Source organism: Sardina pilchardus, chromosome 5, assembly GCF_963854185.1.
Source record: "Sardina pilchardus chromosome 5, fSarPil1.1, whole genome shotgun sequence".
NCBI classification, from domain to species: Eukaryota; Metazoa; Chordata; class Actinopteri; order Clupeiformes; family Clupeidae; genus Sardina; species Sardina pilchardus.
The window spans coordinates 21,116,433-21,138,889 of NC_084998.1; the positions used below are offsets into that span (position 1 = coordinate 21,116,433).

At 43.1% G+C, this 22,457-nt stretch overlaps 5 protein-coding genes across 8 annotated transcripts in view; all 5 read left to right on the top strand.

The window, feature by feature from the left end:
- LOC134080450 (protocadherin beta-16-like) overlaps window positions 1-22,457 on the top strand; it is a 148,224-nt gene that overhangs the window by 45,571 nt on the left and 80,196 nt on the right. The window lies entirely within an intron of this gene.
- Window positions 10,380-13,297, top strand: LOC134079703 (protocadherin gamma-A11-like). Its single transcript, XM_062535781.1, has 3 exons — window positions 10,380-10,432; window positions 10,712-13,040; window positions 13,286-13,297. The coding sequence occupies exons 1-3, from the start codon at window positions 10,380-10,382 to the stop codon at window positions 13,295-13,297; spliced, it is 2,394 nt and encodes a 797-aa protein (XP_062391765.1).
- Window positions 13,679-16,317, top strand: LOC134079704 (protocadherin beta-4-like). The gene is made up of 3 exons (XM_062535782.1): window positions 13,679-13,984; window positions 15,272-16,035; window positions 16,306-16,317. Exons 1-3 carry the CDS (start codon window positions 13,723-13,725, stop codon window positions 16,315-16,317), a joined length of 1,038 nt encoding a protein of 345 aa, XP_062391766.1. The 5' UTR covers window positions 13,679-13,722.
- On the top strand, window positions 16,735-19,068 carry LOC134079705 (protocadherin gamma-A7-like). Its single transcript, XM_062535784.1, has 2 exons — window positions 16,735-16,996; window positions 18,284-19,068. Exons 1-2 carry the CDS (start codon window positions 16,735-16,737, stop codon window positions 19,066-19,068), a joined length of 1,047 nt encoding a protein of 348 aa, XP_062391768.1.
- LOC134079706 (protocadherin gamma-A8-like) lies at window positions 19,661-22,188 on the top strand. Its single transcript, XM_062535785.1, has 3 exons — window positions 19,661-20,010; window positions 21,298-22,060; window positions 22,156-22,188. Exons 1-3 carry the CDS (start codon window positions 19,661-19,663, stop codon window positions 22,186-22,188), a joined length of 1,146 nt encoding a protein of 381 aa, XP_062391769.1.

The following is a 22,457-nucleotide window of genomic DNA, read 5'->3' on the forward strand; positions in this document are numbered from 1 at the left end:
TACGTGGAATGGATGGCACTTGTGTCTGTGAAGGTGCCATTTCTGAGATGATATCAGTGAATCAGAATGAAGACAGTGAGCTGCAGTGGCAGTTTTGGGAAAAGTTACCTCAGCATCCGTCATGAGAATCTAACAGTACTGTTGGGTCGCTATGGCATTTGGAGTGTTGTCACATATCTTACTTTGGTCATTTTGAATAGAGAACTTAAATATATATGCGTAAATATATATTATATATTTGTTTGCACATACATGTATCATCTGCAGTAATACATTCATTCCCTGTTTTCTCTGAACTTCTCTGGTTTGTAGAGCTTTGTGCTCTTCTTTTTTATTGTTGCTCTTGACAGGTCTTGTGTATTGTATGTACACTCTATGTGCTAATATATGATCTGTGAGTCTCACAGTCACTGTGTGTGTGTGTGTGTGTGTGTCTGTCTGTCTGTCTGTCTGTCTGTCTGTCTGTCTGTCTGTCTGTCTGTCTGTCTGTCTGTCTGTCTGTATTAATGACAAATTTTTAGACAGAAAAATAATTTGTCCTCCTCAGGCTTCCGTTGTTCACACTTTTATGTGTCAAAACACCTCTACCTGCCTGCTCGTTTATAGACATGTACAGTATATTGACTTACCAGTAAGTGAACTGTCTTATGGCAATACTATGAGTGATTTGATTGTAAACATGTGGATAAATTATTGACCAGTGTTATTTCTTTTCCTCCCATGTTCTCCTGCCCTGTCCTGTACTGTCCTGTCCAACCAAATACAAAAGGTAAGACAATCTTTTATATCACTCTATTCTTTAAAGGCAAGGGACATTGCTGTGCACCCCAGCCTGTCAGCATAACAGCACACTTAATTTGCAGGAGAGTTTCATGTTGTTCAACCAAAGAGCTGCGGCTAAAAATGGAAAACAAACCTTCTTGCCAAAAACTGGCAATGCAGCGTAAAAGTAAGGTAGCGCTAGCAGCTGGCACCCTCTACACAACAAAGTGTGTCCTATCTTTATTCATTAGGATGTGGTGCATTTAGCCTGTTCCCCTGTGCAACTCTCTCTCTCTCTCTCTCTCTCTCTGAAACATGCATGCGCGCACACACACACACACACACACACAGTTTCTCTCCTTTCTGACACAGTCCTGCTCTTCCTCTATTAATCTCTCTCTCTCACTCTCTCAGAAACACACACGCACACACACACACACACACACACACACACAGTTTCTCCCACTTCCTCTCTGACAGTCCTGCTCCTCCTTTATTAATTTCTCTCTCTACCTCTTCTTTTCTCCTCTCTCTCTCCCTCCCTCCCTCTTCCTTTCTCAAACACATGCATACTCTCTCTCTCCCTCTTCCTCTCAGACACACTCTCTCACTTACTTGCTCTCTCTCTCTCTCTCACTCACACACACACACACACACACACACAGGCACACACACACACACACACACACACACACACACACACACACACACACACACACACACACACACACACACACACACACACACACACACACACACACACACACACGGGTACATTTACAGAGGGTGTGGGTCTGTATTCACACTAAAGAGCACTGCACTGCTGGGTTAAAGTAGGTCAGTAGGAGGATTGCCTCATAGCATCACAGCTCCACATGTCCCGTTGCTTCAGAGGTTGTGCAGTATCTTTCCTCTGCCTCTAGTTGAACTGCAAAAGCTGTAATATTATTTATAACAAATATATAAAATGATCACTCAGAGAAGAGAATCACTCAGGTTTGCTGGTATTACAATAAATTTGTGTGAGAGAGCAAGAAGGTAAAGTTGGGTAGGACATTTCATGGAGTTGCAGAGTCTATTAGTGGGGAATTTAAAAGTAGCAGATATAATAAGGTCATTAACATTGCTGAAAGTGTTGACACATTCATATGCAGAATATTGGACATAATTGCAGTAGGTGGCAAATTCACATTCTTGACACATTCTTGATTTTGCCTGCCTATATGTTTTGGATGATTGTGCTCATGCTTGAGAGAGAGAGAGAGAGAGTGTGTGTGTGTGTGTGTGTGTGTGTGTGTGTGTGTGTGTGTGTGTGTGTGTGTGCATGCCTGCGTGCCTGCCTGCGTGTGTGTACTGTAGTATTTTCAAAGAAGGCCCAATCTACTGAATCTCACTCACAGTTGTTTCATACAGTATATGAGAGACTTTCTCGTCTTGGATGACCAACACTGTCCTAATATAAAACTTCAACCTCAGCTCACAACACAACACAGCTCTGAACAATCAACAATGTACATTCCAACTGCCCATGGCATGTCACTGTTTAATTGTGACATCATAAAATGGTCAAATATACATTGTTCTAGAATGTGTCTGTAGAAGTCTTGTGACTTTGAGGTAATTTCCAAATGCCAGTGATTCACATTGAGAGGCTGATGCTTTTTTTTGATGGTGATGATGTGATGTGATGCCAGTGCTAAGGTTCTGAAGAGCTGTGAGTGTATACATCAACCAGGTATGTAAAGTCATATGTCAACGAGGCTGTGTTTAACTTTATCAGCGGTCGCGCGTGTGGTGTTATTCGGTCGCTCTCCATGGTGCTGAAACTGGAAGGAGCGCACACACGCATGCCATTCAGTGAGAAGATGACTGGGTATTAGTTGATTAACAAAACCAACAAATAACAAAACTAAAGATAATAATGCTAATGACAGATAGCGTTTAGTACATCTATTATTTTCCATATTTTATGTAAAATAATATGCTAATGCGTCTTTTGAGTTGTGGTCGGCAATTTTATTTGTTGGTCTCTTGGAGCCGCTGTTGATCAGCAAGTCGATTTTGGTCCACATTGATGGAACCTCCCTTCTTTACCAAGCTTAACATAAGGAGAAACACCATCTTTTCCCCTCTGCACACCGATGGAACAACACATTTTGACATGATAAAGCGCAAAGGAATTACCTCGTGAGATCTATCCAAATACACTTGCGACATCTGCCGTTGGGTCAAAAATTGGATTATAATCACAATAACTGTTTTCCACTTGCTCGAGGACAATGTACAAGCGAGAAATGGATTGGGCACCATGTCGCTGGTATGCACACATATTTATTCTATCGATGCTGCAGATAAATGCAACATGGTGTCAGGTGAGGTACTCTATACCAGAGGAAATGGTTAAAGGGTCTTTAGTGGGTGATGTGTCAAAAGATTTAGGAGTGGACGTCAAGAGACTGAGAGCGGGTCGAGCTCGCATAGTTTCCGATGACAACAACGACTGTGTAGAGCTAAATGCGGACAAAGGGCTTTTGCTTGTGAAAAAACGCATAGATAGAGAGGAGCTGTGTGGACAGATATCTCCCTGTAGTTTCAGCTTTGAAATTGTTTTAGAAAATCCGATGGAATTGTTTAGTATTACCGTTGAAATAACGGATATAAATGACAATGCACCTTCTTTTGCAAGTAAAGAAATCTCTCTGGATATTAGTGAGTCTGCATTACCTGGAGCACAGTTCGTGTTGGGCAGCGCCGTTGATGCCGATGTAGGGACGAATACACTTCAGACTTATACTCTTAACCCAAGCACACAGTTTAATCTGAAAGAACAACTGCTCGCCGACGGAGGGAAATATGTGGAGATGGTACTGCAGTCTCATTTGGACAGGGAAAAGCAGAGTGAACTGTTACTAACACTGACTGCCTCCGATGGAGGTACTCCTCGTCGAACAGGGACAGTGAGTGTAAGAGTTAACATCCTAGATGCTAATGACAATGAGCCGTCGTTTACCCAAGCAGTTTACAAGTCCACTGTACTGGAAAATTCACCCATTGGAAGTTTAGTAACAACTGTGACTGCAACAGACGCTGACGAAGGACTAAATGGACATATATCTTATTTCTTTGACCATTTAACACAGCAAAATGCCATTCCTTTCTCTTTAAATCGTACACATGGTCAAATTAAAGTATCTGATTTAATTGATTTTGAGAAATCGAAGCAATTTCAAATCAATGTAATCGCTAAAGATGTAGGTGGGCTCTCTAAGTCCTGTAAAGTTATAATTGAGGTGATCGATGTAAATGACAATTCCCCTGTTATAGGATTGACTTCGTTTTCTAATACGGTCCCTGAAAATTCTCCGATTGGGACTACTTTGGCTATCCTTAACGTCAAAGATCTGGACAGTAGTAAGAATGGGCTTGTAAACTGTAGCATTGACGCGTCACTTCCGTTTAAGATTAAGTCATCACTCAACAGTTATTATACATTGGTTACAGACGGTCCTTTGGATCGCGAAGTCGTCTCGGAGTACATCGTCACAGTCACTGCCTCAGACCAGGGCTTTCCGTCGCTTAAAACTAATAAAACTTTACGTATTAAAATCTCAGATGTGAATGACAATGCTCCAGTGTTTGCAGAGAGTATGTACATAGCTCATCTGTCAGAGAACAATGAACCGGGTGTGTCTGTGGCCTCGGTTCATGCCAGAGATGAAGACTGTGATCAAAACGCTAGAATATCATACTATTTGAGTGACTCTCACGTTAAGGAAGGTGCCATTTCAAAATTAATATCAGTGAATTCTGAAACCGGGATAATCCATGCCATAAAGTCTTTTGATTATGAGCAAACAAAGGTTTTTGAATTTCTAATAAAAGCCCAAGACGGAGGCTCACCACCTTTAAGTAGCAATGCAACCGTAAAAGTAATTATTCAGGATCAGAATGATAACTCACCTCACATACTTTACCCAGTGCAGACAGGTAATTCTGCGGTGGCTGAAATTGTGCCTCGCTCAGCAGATATTGGTTATCTCGTCACTAAAGTAGTAGCTGTTGATGTGGACTCTGGACAGAATGCCTGGCTCTCATATAAACTACACAAACCTGCAGACAGGCCGCTGTTTGAAGTGGGCTCACAGAATGGAGAGATCAGAACTGTGCGCCAGGTGACTGATAAAGATGCTGTGAAACAGAAACTCACTGTTGTAGTGGAGGACAACGGACAGCCCTCTCGCTCAGCTACAGTCAATGTGAACGTGGCGGTGGCTGACAGCTTTCCTGAAGTGCTTTCTGAATTCACAGACTTTACGCGCGACAAGGATTACAACGATAACCTGACTTTTTATTTAGTTTTGGCCTTAGCTGTGGTGTCCATCCTCTTCATCTCTTCTTTAGTTGTCATAATCTCAGTGAAGATCTACAGATGGAGGCAATCGCGTGTCCTCTATCAGTCAAATCTACCAGTTATCCCATATTATCCACCTCATTACGCAGACACCACAGGAACAGAAACTCTAAAGCATGTGTACAATTACGAGGTGTGCATGACGACAGACTCCAGGAAGAGTGACATTAAGTATCTCAGACCGGTCAGTCAAAGTTTGCTCAGTGTTGATGGCGGTGGAACAGACACATTGACATCTGCACGAAAGGATGACACACCAAGTGGATACTCTACCTTGGTGAGTCTAATTTCTCCCCTTTATTTTTCCCTCAGCTTTGATAGCATTTACGCATTTTAGTTATCTGAGTGCTGTCCTGAGGAGAGTATACAACCACATTTCCCTGAAACAAAAGCAACAAATGTTTTATGTAAAAAGGGTTAGGCTACTGACCACAAATTAAGTTGATCGTTAGTTACTCTGATCTAACGTTACCTTGGTAAACGTTGTAGCAACCAACCGCTTCGCAAGTGGTGGGCATCCCTCGGGCAGTGTTTCGATAAAAAGAAAATACATTTTTGAGATATTTGTAAGTACAGTAGGCCTATGTGTAACATAATGTAACCCCGCTGTATGTCTACTGGTCTGACTACCACGCTGCCTACCACTCCAGTTGTAAACGAACGGCATTATGACATGATGACGTACGTAGATGCAAAACCTCAATAGTAATTTATATGTAGGCCTATAGGCTATATTTTTTCTGTTGTTTTTAATTCAGCATCGTAAACACTGGACAGCGTTTGTACGTTTCCTTTGTTTTATTATCCATCCATGATTATAGGCCCCTACGCCTGAAAATCTAGATTTTGCTTTGGTCGATATGGATCATCGTTTAATGTCCAGTCGACATTCATTTTGACATTAATGTTACTTGTATCAGTAATACAAGTGTATCATAGGCTATTCTAATGTTTGTCATGCAGTGGTCTCGACTCTGAGGGCCGCTGTTGATCAACGAAAAACGACTCAGTGGAATGTATAGGACCTCCTCCTTACATGCTGTCAGAGGCACAGAGGGGAGGAGAGTGAGATAGGAGAAAAGAGAACAAGAGAGCTAGCGATACAAACTGACTTGAAACACCGTCGTTTTTTATGATTATTAATACAGTTGTGTCATTTCAGATGATCTGCGTGTGACGTACATTTTGACCGAGTAGTTGATACCTGTATTGTTATTATGGAGATAGATTTGTTTCAATATTATTTGTATACACATGCACCATGATCCACACGAATGATATTATTTGCAAGCGCAAAGACAAAATTTGCAAGCGCAAAGACAACATTTGTGACTTGTAAATCGGGATTTGCTCAAAGGTGTATTGATTTGTTCAAATGTTTGGAAACTTGCAAGTTAAATCATACCAAATTTGTAAACATATCTCACGTTTTGCATGCGCATCTGTTTGGAAATGTCACTTGCGACTCCTACGTTCCTTGTGTGAAGTGTTGAATCTGCATTTGCAGATCACTCAACACGCGCATGAATCCCTGCTTCCGCTTACGTAATTTTGAGACATTCGTTCCGCTTTTTCCAACCCGATTCGTATCCGCAAAGGGCTGGATTCGCAAAGGGCTGGATTCGCAAGAGCTACCCACCTCCCCCCCACCCCAGTAGGTGGCGGTGCAACGCTCTTTTTGGCCACTATGTGCAAATATACCCGATGTGTCGCTATTGAGCACAGTACGTGAACCGCAATTTGAAGAAGAAGAAGATTGAGCACAGTCAAGAGTTCCATGGACGCTTTTCCTCGTTTTTCCTCATTTTTCCTCAACATTCATTAACCAAAGGTAAGAAGTGTTATCTCGGATACATTCAACAGGTAATGAATCAGTTTACATTATGATTACGTTTGTCGTAGCCTTTTGCTCACCAACAGTTAGCTGTTAGCTAATGCACTGTGTTTGGAGAAATGCCACCGGCTTTTCTGTTTTAGACCGGTTTTGTCTGCCGTGAGTGGCAACTAGAATGAATATCAACATGTGTTTAGTTGATGGGTCTTACTTCTCACGTTTATGTGGGACGTTATGGCGTAGTTGTTACAATACTGACGCTGGTTTTAAGGTATCAGATGGCTATCTTAGCATCGTAGGTTTGTCCAGCTACAAACGAGGCTTTTGGTGAAATGTCGCAGTAAATGATGAATTCATACCATGTATTTATTTGTTCAGAAGTATTGTTAATGACCGCGCGTTATATAAGCTCATGTGTCTGATTATGTCATGAAATAACGGTATGTTGTCAACGGTAGTGAGTCTAGCATAGTAGCCTATGAGCCTGCGGTCAGTTCATCAATGGCCCTGGCGATCTCTGGAAGTCCACTCTTTGTGAACGTTGGGAGACCATAGTCTTAGTTAGAGTATTGGTTCATTTGCCGGAGGAAGACCCAAGGGCCGAAACGTTACTTTTTATAAACACAGGAGCTCAAGCAGTGTTAGCGACGTACGTCTTCTGTTACATCTCCCTAGGAATTGTTAACAGTTCAGGTCTATAAGCACTGTGATCAGCTCTGTCTTTTGATTAGTACATGTAATTTGTCTTTTGCTTGTGTGTTTATGCAGAACAACTCATCGTGATGGAGCACCTGTACTCCCTGATACAGCAGGATCTGAGGGGATTCCTCAGACAGGACGCAGAAGTGGATTGACAACATCCTGCAGTTTAACTTTATTAGAATAAGTGTTGTTTTGAATAAAGGACAATAATTGAATTATTTTACATACTACTGTATGTTAACCTGACTCACCACTTGAATTTCGTTCCACCTAGCTCCTCACATTCATCTGGAACTACTCCATTGGAAATGTATTTCAGAAGGCAGGGCCTTGTCAAAAGTCCTTTCATATGATTGGATAAACTAATTTATTGACATGCTACTACAACAGGGGTATGCAAACTAAGGCCCAGGGGCCACATGTGGCCCTCTGCTCTGTTTCATGTGGCCCGCCATGAAGTCAAACACATAAAATTAAATGTGGCCTGTTGTTAAATTAACCTGATATACATCCATCACACAGCATGGTTTCATAACTGATGTGCTATGTTTGTCAATAACATCATCAAGCTGTACTTTTGGGAACTCTGACTGAATAAATACATTTTTTTGGAAGGTAACATCACTTTTTCATTGCTTAATTAATCATAGCATATAAGCTTACCATTCTTAACATCCAACTACTTGGTAACTTTCTAATGTAGCTTGGCATTTTCTGTATAGTTGGTTAACGAGAAACCTATGTATATCAACAACAACAGCAATATCAACAGTCACAACAGTGTCCACGTCCACTGGGTGTGCGATGGACCAGGCAGAGTCAGCTAGCCATGTGCGGAGCATAGCTGCGTTTGTTTGGTTTGTAAAGGACACAGCAGGAGAAGGGTGAGCTGGGTTTGTGGCGGCTGGAAGAGTCTGCAGGTGTGCAACGGACCAGGCAGAGCCAGCCGGGTTTGTGAGGGAGAGAGCAGCGTCTGTTGGGAGTGTGAAAGCCACAGATCTCAGAGCCACCCTGAGGGGCTGGGCAAAGCCTGCTGTGTGTGTTAGAGACACAATAGGGTCTGTTGGGTGTGTGAGGGATGGGGTACAGCGCATTGTGTATGTGAGGGACACAGCTAGATCCATCGGGTGTGTGAGGGATGGGGTACAGCGCATTGTGTATGGGAGAGACACAGCTAGTTCCAAACGGTGTGCGAGGGGTGGGGCAGGGCAGGGCAGAGCTCGTCTGGTGTGCCGCAGGTAGCCTACTGTGGAGCAGAGTCTCTCAGGTATGTGAGGCACACAATAGGATCCACCAGGTGTGTGAAAGACGCAGCGGACTCTGTCTGGTGTGTGGTGCTGTGCTGCAGATGGAGAAGAGGCCGTCAGCTGTGCTGTGTTGTGCTGCAGATGAAACAGGGACCGATGGTTGTGATGGCAATGAAGCAGAGGTTGACCAAAGACTGTGTGGTGTGTATGGGACAGAGAAGAGGTCGGTTGAACAGGTCAAACTGCATGTTGTCAATCCACATCTGCGTCCTGTCTGAGGAATCCCCTCAGATCCTGCTGTATCAGGGAGTACAGGTGCTCCATCACGATGAGTTGTTCTGCACAAACACACAAGCACAAGCAAAAGTCAAATGACATGTACTAATCAAAAGACAGAGCTGATCACAGTGCTTATAGACCTGAACTGTTAACAATTCCTAGGGAGATGTAAGAGAAGACGTACGTCGCTAACACTGCTTGAGCTCCTGTGTTTATAAAAAGTAACGTTTCGGCCCTTGGGTCTTCCTCCGGCAAATGAACCAATACTCTAACTAAGACTATATGGTCTCCCAACGTTCACAAAGAGTGGACTTCCAGAGATCGCCAGGGCCATTGATGAACTGACCGCAGGCTCATAGGCTACTATGCTAGACTCCCGTTGACAACATACCGTTATTTCATGACATAATCAGACACATGAGCTTAACGCGAGGTCATTAACAATATACTTCTGAACAAATAAATACATGGTATGAATTCATAATTTACTGCGACATTTCACCAAAAGCCTCGTTTGTAGCTGGACAAACCTACGATGCTAAGATAGCCATCTGATACCTTAACAGCGTCAGTATTGTAACAACTACGCCATAACGTCCCACATAAACGTGAAAAGTAAGACCCATCAACTAAACACATGTTGATATTCATTCTAGTTGCCACTCACGACAGCCAAAACCGGTCTAAAACAGAAAAGCCGGTGGCATTTCTCCAAACACAGTGTATTAGCTAACAGCTAACTGTTGGTGAGCAAAAGGCTACGACAAACGTAATCATAATGTAAACTGATTCATTACCTGTTGAATGTATCCGAGATAACACTTCTTACCTTTGGTTAATGAATGTTGAGGAAAAATGAAGAAAATGAGGAAAAACGAGGAAAAGCGTCCATGGAACTCTTGACTGTGCTCAATCTTCTTCTTCTTCAAATTGCGGTTCACGTACTGTGCTCAATAGCGACACATCGGGTATATTTGCACATAGTGGCCAAAAAGAGCGTTGCACCGCCACCTACTGGGGTGGGGGGGAGGTGGGTAGCTCTTGCGAATCCAGCCCTTTGCGAATCCAGCCCTTTGCGGATACGAATCGGGTTGGAAAAAGCGGAACGAATGTCTCAAAATTACGTAAGCGGAAGCAGGGATTCATGCGCGTGTTGAGTGATCTGCAAATGCAGATTCAACACTTCACACAAGGAACGTAGGAGTCGCAAGTGACATTTCCAAACAGATGCGCATGCAAAACGTGAGATATGTTTACAAATTTGGTATGATTTAACTTGCAAGTTTCCAAACATTTGAACAAATCAATACACCTTTGAGCAAATCCCGATTTGCAAGTCACAAATGTTGTCTTTGCGCTTGCAAATTGTGTCTTTGCGCTTGCAAATAATATCCTTCGTGTGGATCATGGTGCATGTGTATACAAATAATATTGAAACAAATCTATCTCCATAGCCTTTGCGATTGTTTGTGTCAGATGTGTCTATGCACAAATACGGTACTCCATTCCGGAGGAGATGAGGAAAGGCTCGCTTATTGGGAATATCGCGAATGATCTCGGCTTGGATGCAAGAAGGCTGCAGTCAGGAAGAGCTCGTATCGTCAAAGGAGACAGCCTACAGTATGCTGAGCTGAATTCAGACAAAGGGGTTTTGGTTGTCAGTGAAAGGATAGACCGCGAGGAGCTTTGTGGCGATACGACTCCGTGCAGTTTCACCTTTGAAATTATCCTCGACAATCCTATGGAATTACATCACGTCACGGTTGAAATATTGGATGTAAATGATCATGCTCCAACTTTTCAGAAAGATAAAATTAATCTGGAGATCAGTGAATCGGCCACGCCAGGAGCGCGCTTTTTGCTGGGCAGCGCAGAGGACCTTGACGTCGGGGTAAACGCACTGCAAAATTACATTCTGACTGAAAACGATAACTTTGTTCTTAAACAGCATGCTCGCCCGGATGGGATCAAATATGCTGAGATGGTGTTACAGAAGCCATTAGACAGAGAGCTGCGTCCACAGCTGTCTTTAACTCTCACAGCTGTGGATGGAGGAGACCCCCCGAGGTCTGGCACTCTTAATATTAAAGTGACTGTACTAGACGCTAATGATAATGCACCTGTATTTAACCAGTCGGTATACACTGCGTCAGTAGTCGAAAATGCACAGAGAGGCACATATATAACCACGGTCAATGCAAGTGATGCAGACAGTGGTGCATATGGTTTGATTAATTACAGTTTTGCAAATCTTAAAGGGAATGTTGCTACGATCTTTTCAATTGATGAGGACACAGGTGTGATTTCCGTTATAGGAGATCTCGACTACGAAAAGGTCAAGAAATATGAAATTGGAATCGAAGCGAAAGACCAAGGTGGTTTAGGGGACTCCAGCAAAGTGATAGTTGAAGTGATTGATGTAAATGACAATGCTCCTACTATAAATGTCATGTCTTTTTCATCACCTGTGTCAGAAGATGCACCCCTTGGCACATCAATTGCAATACTCAACGTCAAAGATATTGATTCGGCGGAGAATGGAAACGTGGAGTTAAAATTAGATCAAAGTATCACTTTTAAACTGAAATCCTCTTTAAGAAATTATTATACATTAGTTACTGATGCTCTTTTAGATCGCGAGCGTGTGTCAGAATACAATATCACAGTCACGGCCACAGACTCAGGCTCTCCTCCACTTTCCAGCCAAAAAACATTAACCCTTAAAGTGTCTGATGTTAACGACAACGCTCCCAAGTTTGCCCAGAGTGTATATGAAGCTTATTTTTTAGAAAATAACCCTCCAGGCGTGTCCATCTTCACAGTTAGTGCTCGAGATAACGACTGGAGCCAAAACGCACGGATATCTTATCTTTTAGACGAAAGTGCATGGGGCGGAAACCCCGTATCGTCATATATCTCCATAAATGCGGAGAGTGGAGCTGTTCATGCAGTTCGGTCTTTCGACTATGAGCAGATGAAAAAAATAAAAGTTTGTGTCAAAGCCCAGGATGGAGGGTCCCCTCCTCTTAGCAGCAACGTGACACTGAACATTATTATCCAGGATCAGAATGATAACGCACCTCAAATACTCTACCCAGTGCAAACAGGTAGCTCTGTGGTGGCTGAAATTGTGCCTCGTTCAGCAGACGTTGGCTATCTGGTCAGCAAAGTGGTGGCTGTCGATGGGGACTCTGGACAGAATGCCTGGCTCTCATATAAGCTGCATAAAGCTGGAGACAGGCCGCTGTTTGACGTGGGCGCACAGAATGGAGAGATCAGAACTGTGCGCCAAGTGACTGATAAAGATGCTGTGAAACAGAAACTCACTGTTGTAGTGGAGGACAACGGACAGCCCTCTCGCTCAGCTACAGTCAATGTGAACGTGGCAGTGGCAGACAGCTTTCCTGAAATACTCTCAGAATTTACAGACTTCACGCGTGACAAGGATTACAATGACAACCTGACATTCTTTTTAGTTCTGGCATTGGGCGTGGTTTCCTTCCTCTTCATTTCATGTGTAGTCGTGATCATCTCAGTAAAAATCTACAGGTGGAGACAATCTCGCCTCTATCATTCCAATCTACCGGTGATTCCGTACTATCCTCCGCAGTACGCAGACGCAAGCAGAACAGGAACTTTACAGCACGTCTACAATTATGAGGTGTGCATGACGAATGACTCTCGGAACAGTGACCTGAAATGTATACGGCCCGTTAGTCAGAGTCTGGTTAGCATCGACGCAAGTGGCAGAGACACTCTGAGGCTAGCACAGAAAGCAGCATACCTATCTGATTCACCTGAAGAGGTAAGCGATGCCATGTTCTTTTTAAATATCCTACTTTATTCTCTTCTTTTTGTTTAAAGCCTGTTTGCATGTAGAGGCCCATGAGTAGCTCTCTCTCTCTCTCTCTCTCTCTCTCTCTCTCATAGTTGTATACATTTGTTTTTATTTATTTCAGCACCCTGAAAAGTGGACAGCGCCGTCATGCTTTCTTAGTTTTAATACTCTAATTATTATACACAACGAGCCTTATAATCCATGTTTTCTAGATAATCGTTTAATGGAGACATTCATTTCGATTGTATTAGTGACATGAAAAAATGTATTATCGTAGAGTATTATACTGTTTGTCATACAGTGATTTGGGCTCTGAGGGCCGCTGTTGATCAACGAAAAGCGACTCAGTTTCATGAGTAGGACCTCCCCGTGTTGTCAGAGGGAAAGGAGGGAGGTAACGAGAAGAGAAAAGAACCAGGGAGTTAGCAGCACTAACGGACTCCATACTTCGTCGTTTTTTTATGATATTAACACAGTTTTATCATTTCAAATAATCTGCGTGATGTACATTTTTGATAGCTGTATTGTTCTAGTTTAGTGTTAGAAAGAACAGCCACGGACAATGAGATCGGCTAGAGCAACACAGCGGAGAGCAGAATGGATGATGGTGGCCTTTGCGATTGTTTGTGTCAGATCTGTCTATGCACAAATGCGGTACTCTATTCCGGAGGAGATGAGGAAAGGCTCGCTTATTGGGAATATCGCGAATGATCTCGGCTTGGATGCAAGAAGGCTACGTTCAGGAAGAGCTCGCATTGTAACCGGAGACAGTATTCAATATGCTGATCTGAATTCAGACAAAGGGATTCTGGTTGTTAGCGAGAGGGTAGACCGTGAGGAGCTTTGTGGCGATACGACTCCATGCAGTTTCACCTTTGAAATCATCTTAGAAAATCCCGTGGAACTACATCACGTTACAGTAGAGATTTTGGATGTAAACGATCACTCCCCGACGTTTCAGAAAGATAGAATTAATCTGGAGATCAGTGAATCGGCAGCACCAGGAGCGCGCTTTTTGCTTGGCAGCGCAGAGGACCTTGACGTCGGGGTAAACGCACTGCAAAATTACATTCTGAGTGAAAACGATAACTTTGTTCTTAAACAGCATGCTCGCCCGGATGGGATCAAATATGCTGAGATGGTGTTACAGAAGCCATTAGACAGAGAGCTGCGTCCACAGCTTTCTTTAACTCTCACAGCTGTGGATGGAGGAGACCCCCCTAGGTCCGGCACTGTTAACATTAAAGTGACTGTATTAGATGTGAATGATAATGCACCTGTATTTAACCAGACCATGTACACGGCATCGGTAGTTGAAAATGCACAGAGGGGAACTTATATAACTACAGTTAATGCAAGTGATGCAGACAGCGGTACGAATGGGTTGATTAATTTCAGTTTTGCAAACCTTAAAGGAAACATCGCATCAATCTTCTCTCTGGATGAGAATACAGGTGCGATTTATGTCATAGGAGATATCGACTACGAGAAAGTTAAGAAATATGAAATAGGTATAGAAGCGAAAGACCAGGGCGGATTGGGAGACTCCAGCAAAGTGATAGTAGAAGTTATTGACGTAAATGACAATGCACCTGTTATAAGTGTTATGTCATTTTCATCACCTGTGTCAGAGGACGCAACAGTTGGTACAACTATAGCAATCCTCAACGTCAAAGATATTGATTCGGGAGAAAATGGAAACGTGAACTTAAATGTTGATCAAAGTATTACTTTTAAATTGAAATCGTCTTTAAGGAATTATTATACATTAGTCACTGATGCGCTCTTAGATCGCGAACGTGTGTCAGAGTACAATATCACAGTCACGGCCACAGACTCAGGCTCTCCTCCACTTTCCATCCAAAAAACATTAACCCTTAAAGTGTCTGATGTTAACGATAACGCTCCCGAGTTTGCCCGGAGTATATATGAAGCTTATGTTTTAGAAAATAACCTTCCAGGCGTGTCCATCTTCACAGTTAGTGCTCGAGATAACGACTGGAGCCAAAACGCACGGATATCTTATCTCTTAGATGAAAGTGCATGGGGTGGAAACCCCGTATCTTCATATATCTCCATTAATGCGGAGAGTGGAGTTGTACATGCAGTTCGGTCTTTCGACTATGAGCAGATGAAGAAAATAAAAGTTTGTGTCAAAGCCCAGGATGGAGGGTCCCCTCCTCTTAGCAGCAACGTGACACTGAACATTATTATCCAGGATCAGAATGATAACGCACCTCAAATACTCTACCCAGTGCAAACAGGTAGCTCTGTTGTGGCTGAAATTGTGCCTCGTTCAGCAGATGTTGGCTATCTGGTCAGCAAAGTGGTGGCTGTCGATGGAGACTCTGGACAGAATGCCTGGCTCTCCTACAAGCTGCATAAAGCTGGAGACAGGCCGCTGTTTGAAGTGGGCGCACAGAATGGAGAGATCAGAACTGTGCGCCAGGTGACTGATAAAGATGCTGTGAAGCAGAAACTCACTGTTGTAGTGGAGGACAACGGACAGCCCTCTCGCTCAGCTACAATCAATGTGAACGTGGCAGTGGCCGACAGCTTTCCTGAAGTGCTTTCAGAATTCACAGACTTTCCGCGCGACAAGGATTACAATGATAACCTGACATTCTTTTTAGTTCTGGCATTGGGCGTGGTTTCCTTCCTCTTTATTTCGTGTGTAGTCGTGATCATCTCAGTAAAAATCTACAGGTGGAGACAGTCTCGCCTCTATCATTCCAATCTACCGGTGATTCCGTACTATCCTCCGCAGTACGCAGACGCAAGCAGAACAGGAACTTTACAGCACGTCTACAATTATGAGGTGTGCATGACGAATGACTCTCGGAACAGTGACCTGAAATGTATACGGCCTGTAAGTCAGAGCCTGGTTAGCATCGACGCAAGTGGCAGAGACACTTTGAGGCTAGCACAGAAAGCAGCATACCTATCTGATTCACCTGAAGAGGTAAGCGATGCCATGTTCTTTGCAAATATCCTACTTTATTCTCTTCTTTTTGTTTAAAGCCTGTTTACATGTAGAGGCCCATGAGTAGGTCTCTCTCTCTCTCTCTTTCTCTCTCTCTCTCTCTCTCTCTCTCTCTCTCTCTCTCTCATAGTTGCATACATTTGTTTTATTTATTTCAGCACCCTGAAAAGTGGACAGCACCGTCATGCTTTCTTAGTTTTAATACTCTAATTATTATACACAACGAACCATGTAATCTGTATTTTCTAGATTATCGTTTAATGGTGACATTCATTTCGATTGTATTAGTGACATGAAAAAAAATATTATCGTAGAGTGTTATAATGTTTGTCATACAGTGATTTGGGCTCTGAGGGCCGCTGTTGGTCAACGAAAAGCGAGTTTCATGAGTAGGACCTCCCTGTGTTGTCAGAGGGAAAGGAGGGAGGTAACGAAAAGAGAAAAGAACCAGGGAGTTAGCAGCACTAACGGACTTCATACCTCGTCGGTTTTCATGAAATTAACAGTTTTATCATTTCAAATAATTTGCGTGATGTACATTTTTGATAGCTGTATTGTTCTAGTTTAGAGTTAGAAAGAACAGCCACGACAATGAGGTCGGCTGGAGCAACACAGCGGAGAGCAGAATGGATAATGGTGGCCTTTGCGATTGTTTGTGTAAGATGTGTCTATGCACAAATGCGGTACTCTATTCCGGAGGAGATGAGGAAAGGCTCGCTTATTGGGAATATCGCGAATGATCTCGGCTTGGATGCAAGAAGACTACGTTCGGGAAGAGCTCGCATTGTAACCGGAGACAGTATTCAATATGCTGATCTGAATTCAGACAAAGGGATTCTGGTTGTTAGCGAGAGGATAGACCGTGAGGAGCTTTGTGGCGATACGACTCCATGCAGTTTCACCTTTGAAATCATCTTAGAAAATCCTGTGGAACTACATCACGTTACAGTAGAGATTTTGGATGTAAACGATCACTCCCCGACGTTTCAGGAAGATAGAATTAATCTTGAGATCAGCGAATCGGCCACACCAGGAGCGCGCTTTTTGCTTGGCAGCGCAGAGGACCTTGACGTCGGGGTAAACGCACTGCAAAATTACATTCTGACTGAAAACGATAACTTTGTTCTTAAACAGCATGCTCGTCCAGATGGGATGAAATATGCTGAGATGGTGTTACAGAAGCCATTAGACAGAGAGCTGCGTCCACAACTTTCTTTAACTCTCACAGCTGTGGATGGAGGAGAACCCCCGAGGTCTGGCACTCTTAATATTAAAGTGACTGTACTAGACGCTAATGATAATGCACCCGTATTTAACCAGTCGGTATACACTGCAACCGTAGTCGAAAATACACAAAGGGGTACATATATAACCACGGTAAATGCAAGTGATGCAGACAGTGGTGCATATGGTTCGATTAATTACAGCTTTGCAAAAATAAAAGGCAACATCGCATCAATCTTCTCTCTGGATGAGAATACAGGTGCGATTTCTGTCATAGGAGATATCGACTACGAAAAAGTTAGAAAATATGAAATAGGCATAGAAGCGAAAGACCAGGGCGGTTTAGGAGACTCCAGCAAGGTAATAGTAGAAGTTATTGACGTGAATGACAATGCACCTGTTATTAGTGTTATGTCATTTACATCACCTGTGTCAGAGGACGCAGCCGTTGGTACAACTATAGCAATCCTCAACGTCAAAGATATTGATTCGGGAGAAAATGGAAACGTGAACTTGAATGTTGATCAAAGTGTTACTTTTAAATTGAAATCGTCTTTAAGAAATTATTACACATTAGTCACTGATGCGCTCTTAGATCGCGAACGTGTGTCAGAGTACAATATCACAGTCACGGCCACAGACTCAGGCTCTCCTCCACTTTCCAGCCAAAAAACATTAACCCTTAAAGTGTCTGATGTTAACGACAACGCTCCCGAGTTTGCCCAGAGTATATATGAAGCTTTTGTTTTCGAAAATAACCCTCCAGGCGTGTCCATCTTCACAGTTAGTGCTCGAGATAACGACTGGAGCCAAAACGCACGGATATCTTATCTTTTAGATGAAAGTGCATGGGGCGGAAACCCCGTATCGTCGTATATCTCCATAAATGCGGAGAGTGGAGTTGTTCATGCAGTTCGGTCTTTCGACTATGAGCAGATGAAGAAAATAAAAGTTTGTGTCAAAGCCCAGGATGGAGGGTCCCCTCCTCTTAGCAGCAACGTGACACTGAACATTATTATCCAGGATCAGAATGATAACGCACCTCAAATACTCTACCCAGTGCAAACAGGTAGCTCTGTGGTGGCTGAAATTGTGCCTCGTTCAGCAGATGTTGGCTATCTAGTCAGCAAAGTGGTGGCTGTCGATGGAGACTCTGGACAGAATGCCTGGCTCTCATATAAACTGCACAAACCTGCAGACAGGCCGCTGTTTGAAGTGGGCGCACAGAATGGAGAGATCAGAACTGTGCGCCAGGTGACTGATAAAGATGCTGTGAAACAGAAACTCACGGTTGTAGTGGAGGACAACGGACAGCCCTCTCGCTCAGCTACAATCAATGTGAACGTGGCGGTGGCGGACAGCTTTCCTGAAGTGCTTTCAGAATTATCAGACTTTACGCGTGACAAGGATTACAATGACAACCTGACATTCTTTTTAGTTCTGGCATTGGGCGTGGTTTCCTTCCTCTTCATTTCATGTGTTGTCGTGATCATTTCAGTAAAAATCTACAGGTGGAGACAATCTCGCCTCTATCATTCCAATCTACCGGTCATCCCGTACTATCCTCCGCAGTATGGAGACACTGCAGGCACTGGAACTCTGCGACACGTATATAATTACGAAGTGTGTATGACGGCAGACTCCAGGAAAAGTGATTCCACTTTTGTCAGACCCAACAGTCAGAATGTGTTACTCATGGACCCAGTCTCCGCAGAAACAATGCAGCGAATGCAAAGAAAAGAGATGCTGATGGAATGTGACTCTCCTGAGGTATGTCAGATCATTTAATTGATTGCTTAGTTGTAATTGTATGTTCCTCTTGCAGAAATATCGTCGTTGAACGCGATGTAACAAATAGTCGAACATTCTTTGGCTGTGCCAGTTGCGTAACTATTTCAGCACCACGGCCGATGGACAGCGGCGTCTCCAAACGGCGGGCTGCTATTCCTCCTGCGTTTGCTCATGTTTTGTTTTCTTTGTTGTAGTTGCGTCGACACATTGCAGTATCATTAATTGTAGATCCAGTACTATTGAGACCCTCGTTACCACAGTGCCATACTAATCATGTTGCTTATTACTGTAAGAGTGAATTTACACAGATGCCTTTCTTTCAGCGGTCTGTAAGAGCCGCTGTTGGATAAGAGAATGAGGCTTATACATACCAAGGTACCTCCCATTTTACCAGGACACACATAGCATAGCATATCGATGTCAGTAAAAGAAAACCTATTGCGGGAGTAAAGCGGCCATCACGTTTTTCTGAGATTATTGATCTACACGTTTCTTTACAGTTTAGTTGTGAAGATATTATATTCTCTCCGTTTCTAAAGGTTACTCTGGTCTTTCACCTGGGTTTGGATGTAAAATGGCTTCCGGGAATATGTGGTGGTGTCTTCACGACAGAGGCTTTCGTGTTTTCTGGCTTCTTGTGCTTTCGTGTGTTTGCAACGTGACTGGACAAGTGCGATATTCAGTACCAGAGGAAACGAGCAAAGGTTTTGTCATCGGTAACATCGCAGAGGATCTAGGCATCGACTTAAAACGGCTAAGGGGCGGCCGAGCTCGTATTGTAGCCGGGGACAACAGTGGTTATGTTGAGCTGAACACAGACAAAGGGACGCTGGCGGTGAGTGAGAGGATAGACCGGGAGCTCCTCTGTGAACAGATTTCTCCCTGCAGTTTCACCCTAGAGATGATATTAGAGAATCCGATTGAGTTATATGAAGTGACCATAGAAATACTCGATATTAATGACCATCCACCGTCATTTACCAAACAGGAAATTAATATTGAAATATCTGAAAATGCTATACAGGGAGCTCGCTTTATTTTAGACAGCGCATATGACCCTGATGTCGGAGTAAACACCATACAGTCCTATACATTAAAACCAACAGACAACTTTGTTCTGAAACATGATGTACATTCGAGCGATAATACAAACATTGAAATTATGTTGCAAGTCCCTCTAGATAGGGAGAAAAAAGAACATTTCTCCTTAATTTTAACCGCAATAGACGGTGGCAATCCACCTAAGTCTGGAGTCATGAAAATAAACATAGTAGTATTAGATATTAATGATAATGCTCCAGTTTTTGCCAAGAAACGTTACAAAGCTTCAGTTCCAGAAAATGCACCTAAAGGAACATTTATTGTAAAAGTTAGCGCCTTGGATGCAGATAAGGGGGTTCATGGTGAAGTGATGTACGCTTTGCGGCATGGAGCTGAACGTACGAGTGGCCTGTTCAAGATTGGCGAGAGATCAGGCGATATAGTATTAAGTGGAGATATAGATTATGAAACTGCTAGAAAATATGAGTTGAAAGTCGAAGCCAAAGATCATGGTGGCCTTACGGACTCATGTGTTGTCGTAATTGAAGTCAGTGACGTGAACGACAACTTCCCTGTCATATCGTTGACGTCATTCAGTAATTCAGTGCCTGAAGATGCACCTGTCGGCACAACAGTGGGTGTCATTAATGTGAAGGACTTAGATTCTGGTGTAAATGGTCAGGTGAGCTGTTCTATCGACAAAAATATCCCATTTGTCATCAAATCCTCATTAAGGAACTACTATACTTTATTGACAGATGATAGTTTAGATAGAGAGATTAACCCCGAATTCAACTTTACAATTACGGCAACAGATGATGGATCACCGCCTCTTTCCACAACGAAAACAATTCACTTACGAGTCAATGATGTAAATGACAACAAACCTATGTTTGAAGAAGCCACATACACAGCAGCAGTATTTGAAAATAATTCCCCTGGTGTGTCTTTATTCTCTGTAAGTGCCACTGATGCCGACTGCTGTCAGAATTCACGTGTCTCCTACATACTTGAGGAGACGCAGATAAACGGAGCTCTGGCGTCATCATTGGTCTCCATCAATGCTGAGACAGGAGTCATTTACGCAGCGCGCTCCTTTGATTATGAGCAGCTTCGGGCATTTAAAATTAGTGTGAGAGCTCAGGATGGTGGCTCACCCCCTCTAAGTGGTAATGCCACCGTCCAAATTATGATACAAGATCAGAATGACAACGCACCTCAGGTCCTTTACCCAGTACAAACTGGTGGTTCTGTAGTGGCTGAGATTGTGCCTCGTTCAGCTGATATTGGCTATCTGGTGACCAAAGTGGTGGCTGTTGATGCGGACTCTGGACAGAATGCCTGGCTCTCGTATAAACTACAGAAACCTGCAGACAGGCCGCTGTTTGAAGTGGGCTCACAGAATGGAGAGATCAGAACTGTGCGCCAGGTGACTGATAAAGATGCTGTGAAACAGAAACTCACTGTTGTAGTGGAGGACAACGGACAGCCGTCTCGCTCAGCAATAGTGAATGTGAACGTGGCGGTTACGGACAGCTTTCCTGAAGTATTATCGGAGTTCACAGTGTTCACACACAGCCATGATTACAATGACAGCCTTACATTTTACTTAGTGTTGGCCTTGGCTGTTGTATCTTTTCTCTTCATTTCGTGTTTAGTCGCTATCATTTCAGTAAAAATCTACCGATGGAGGCAATCCCGCCTGTTTTATCAGTCAAGTCTGCCCGTCATTCCATACTACCCGCCACAGTATGGAGACACTGCAGGCACTGGGACTTTACAGCGCGTGTACAATTATGAGGTGTGCATGACGACAGATTCTAGAAAGAGTGACCTAAAGTGCATGAGACCTGGCAGTCAAAGCATCATTAGCCTTGACACTGGAGGGACACTGACTCTGCCACTCCCATCAAGAGACAAAGCAATCTTTGACACTGATGATAACCAGGTGAGATGTTTTAGAAACACTTAAGTGATAGTATCGTCTGATAGTCTCATTGTCATTATTTGTTTTGAATTGTACTGATTCTTGTCTGTTCTCAGTTAAAAAATCAGTTTAATGTTCCAGATGTTTAACTATATTTTATCAAAATAATGATAAGTGAAGTTGATCAAGTGGCCTGCATATTAGTCAGAAGCAACGTTTTTTGGTGAAAATGAAAATATTTGTTATGCTGGATGACTTGATCACTTTCATTTTCTGAAATTAAATATTCTCATAACGTGACGTTTGACGTCAAAGTTTCATCACCTGAGGAGGGGGAGGTCTCGTCAGTGCAAGCACAATACTTTCTGCTGCCATTGTCCAGTCCAGGCTATTCTTCTTTTTTCCGACTATATTACAG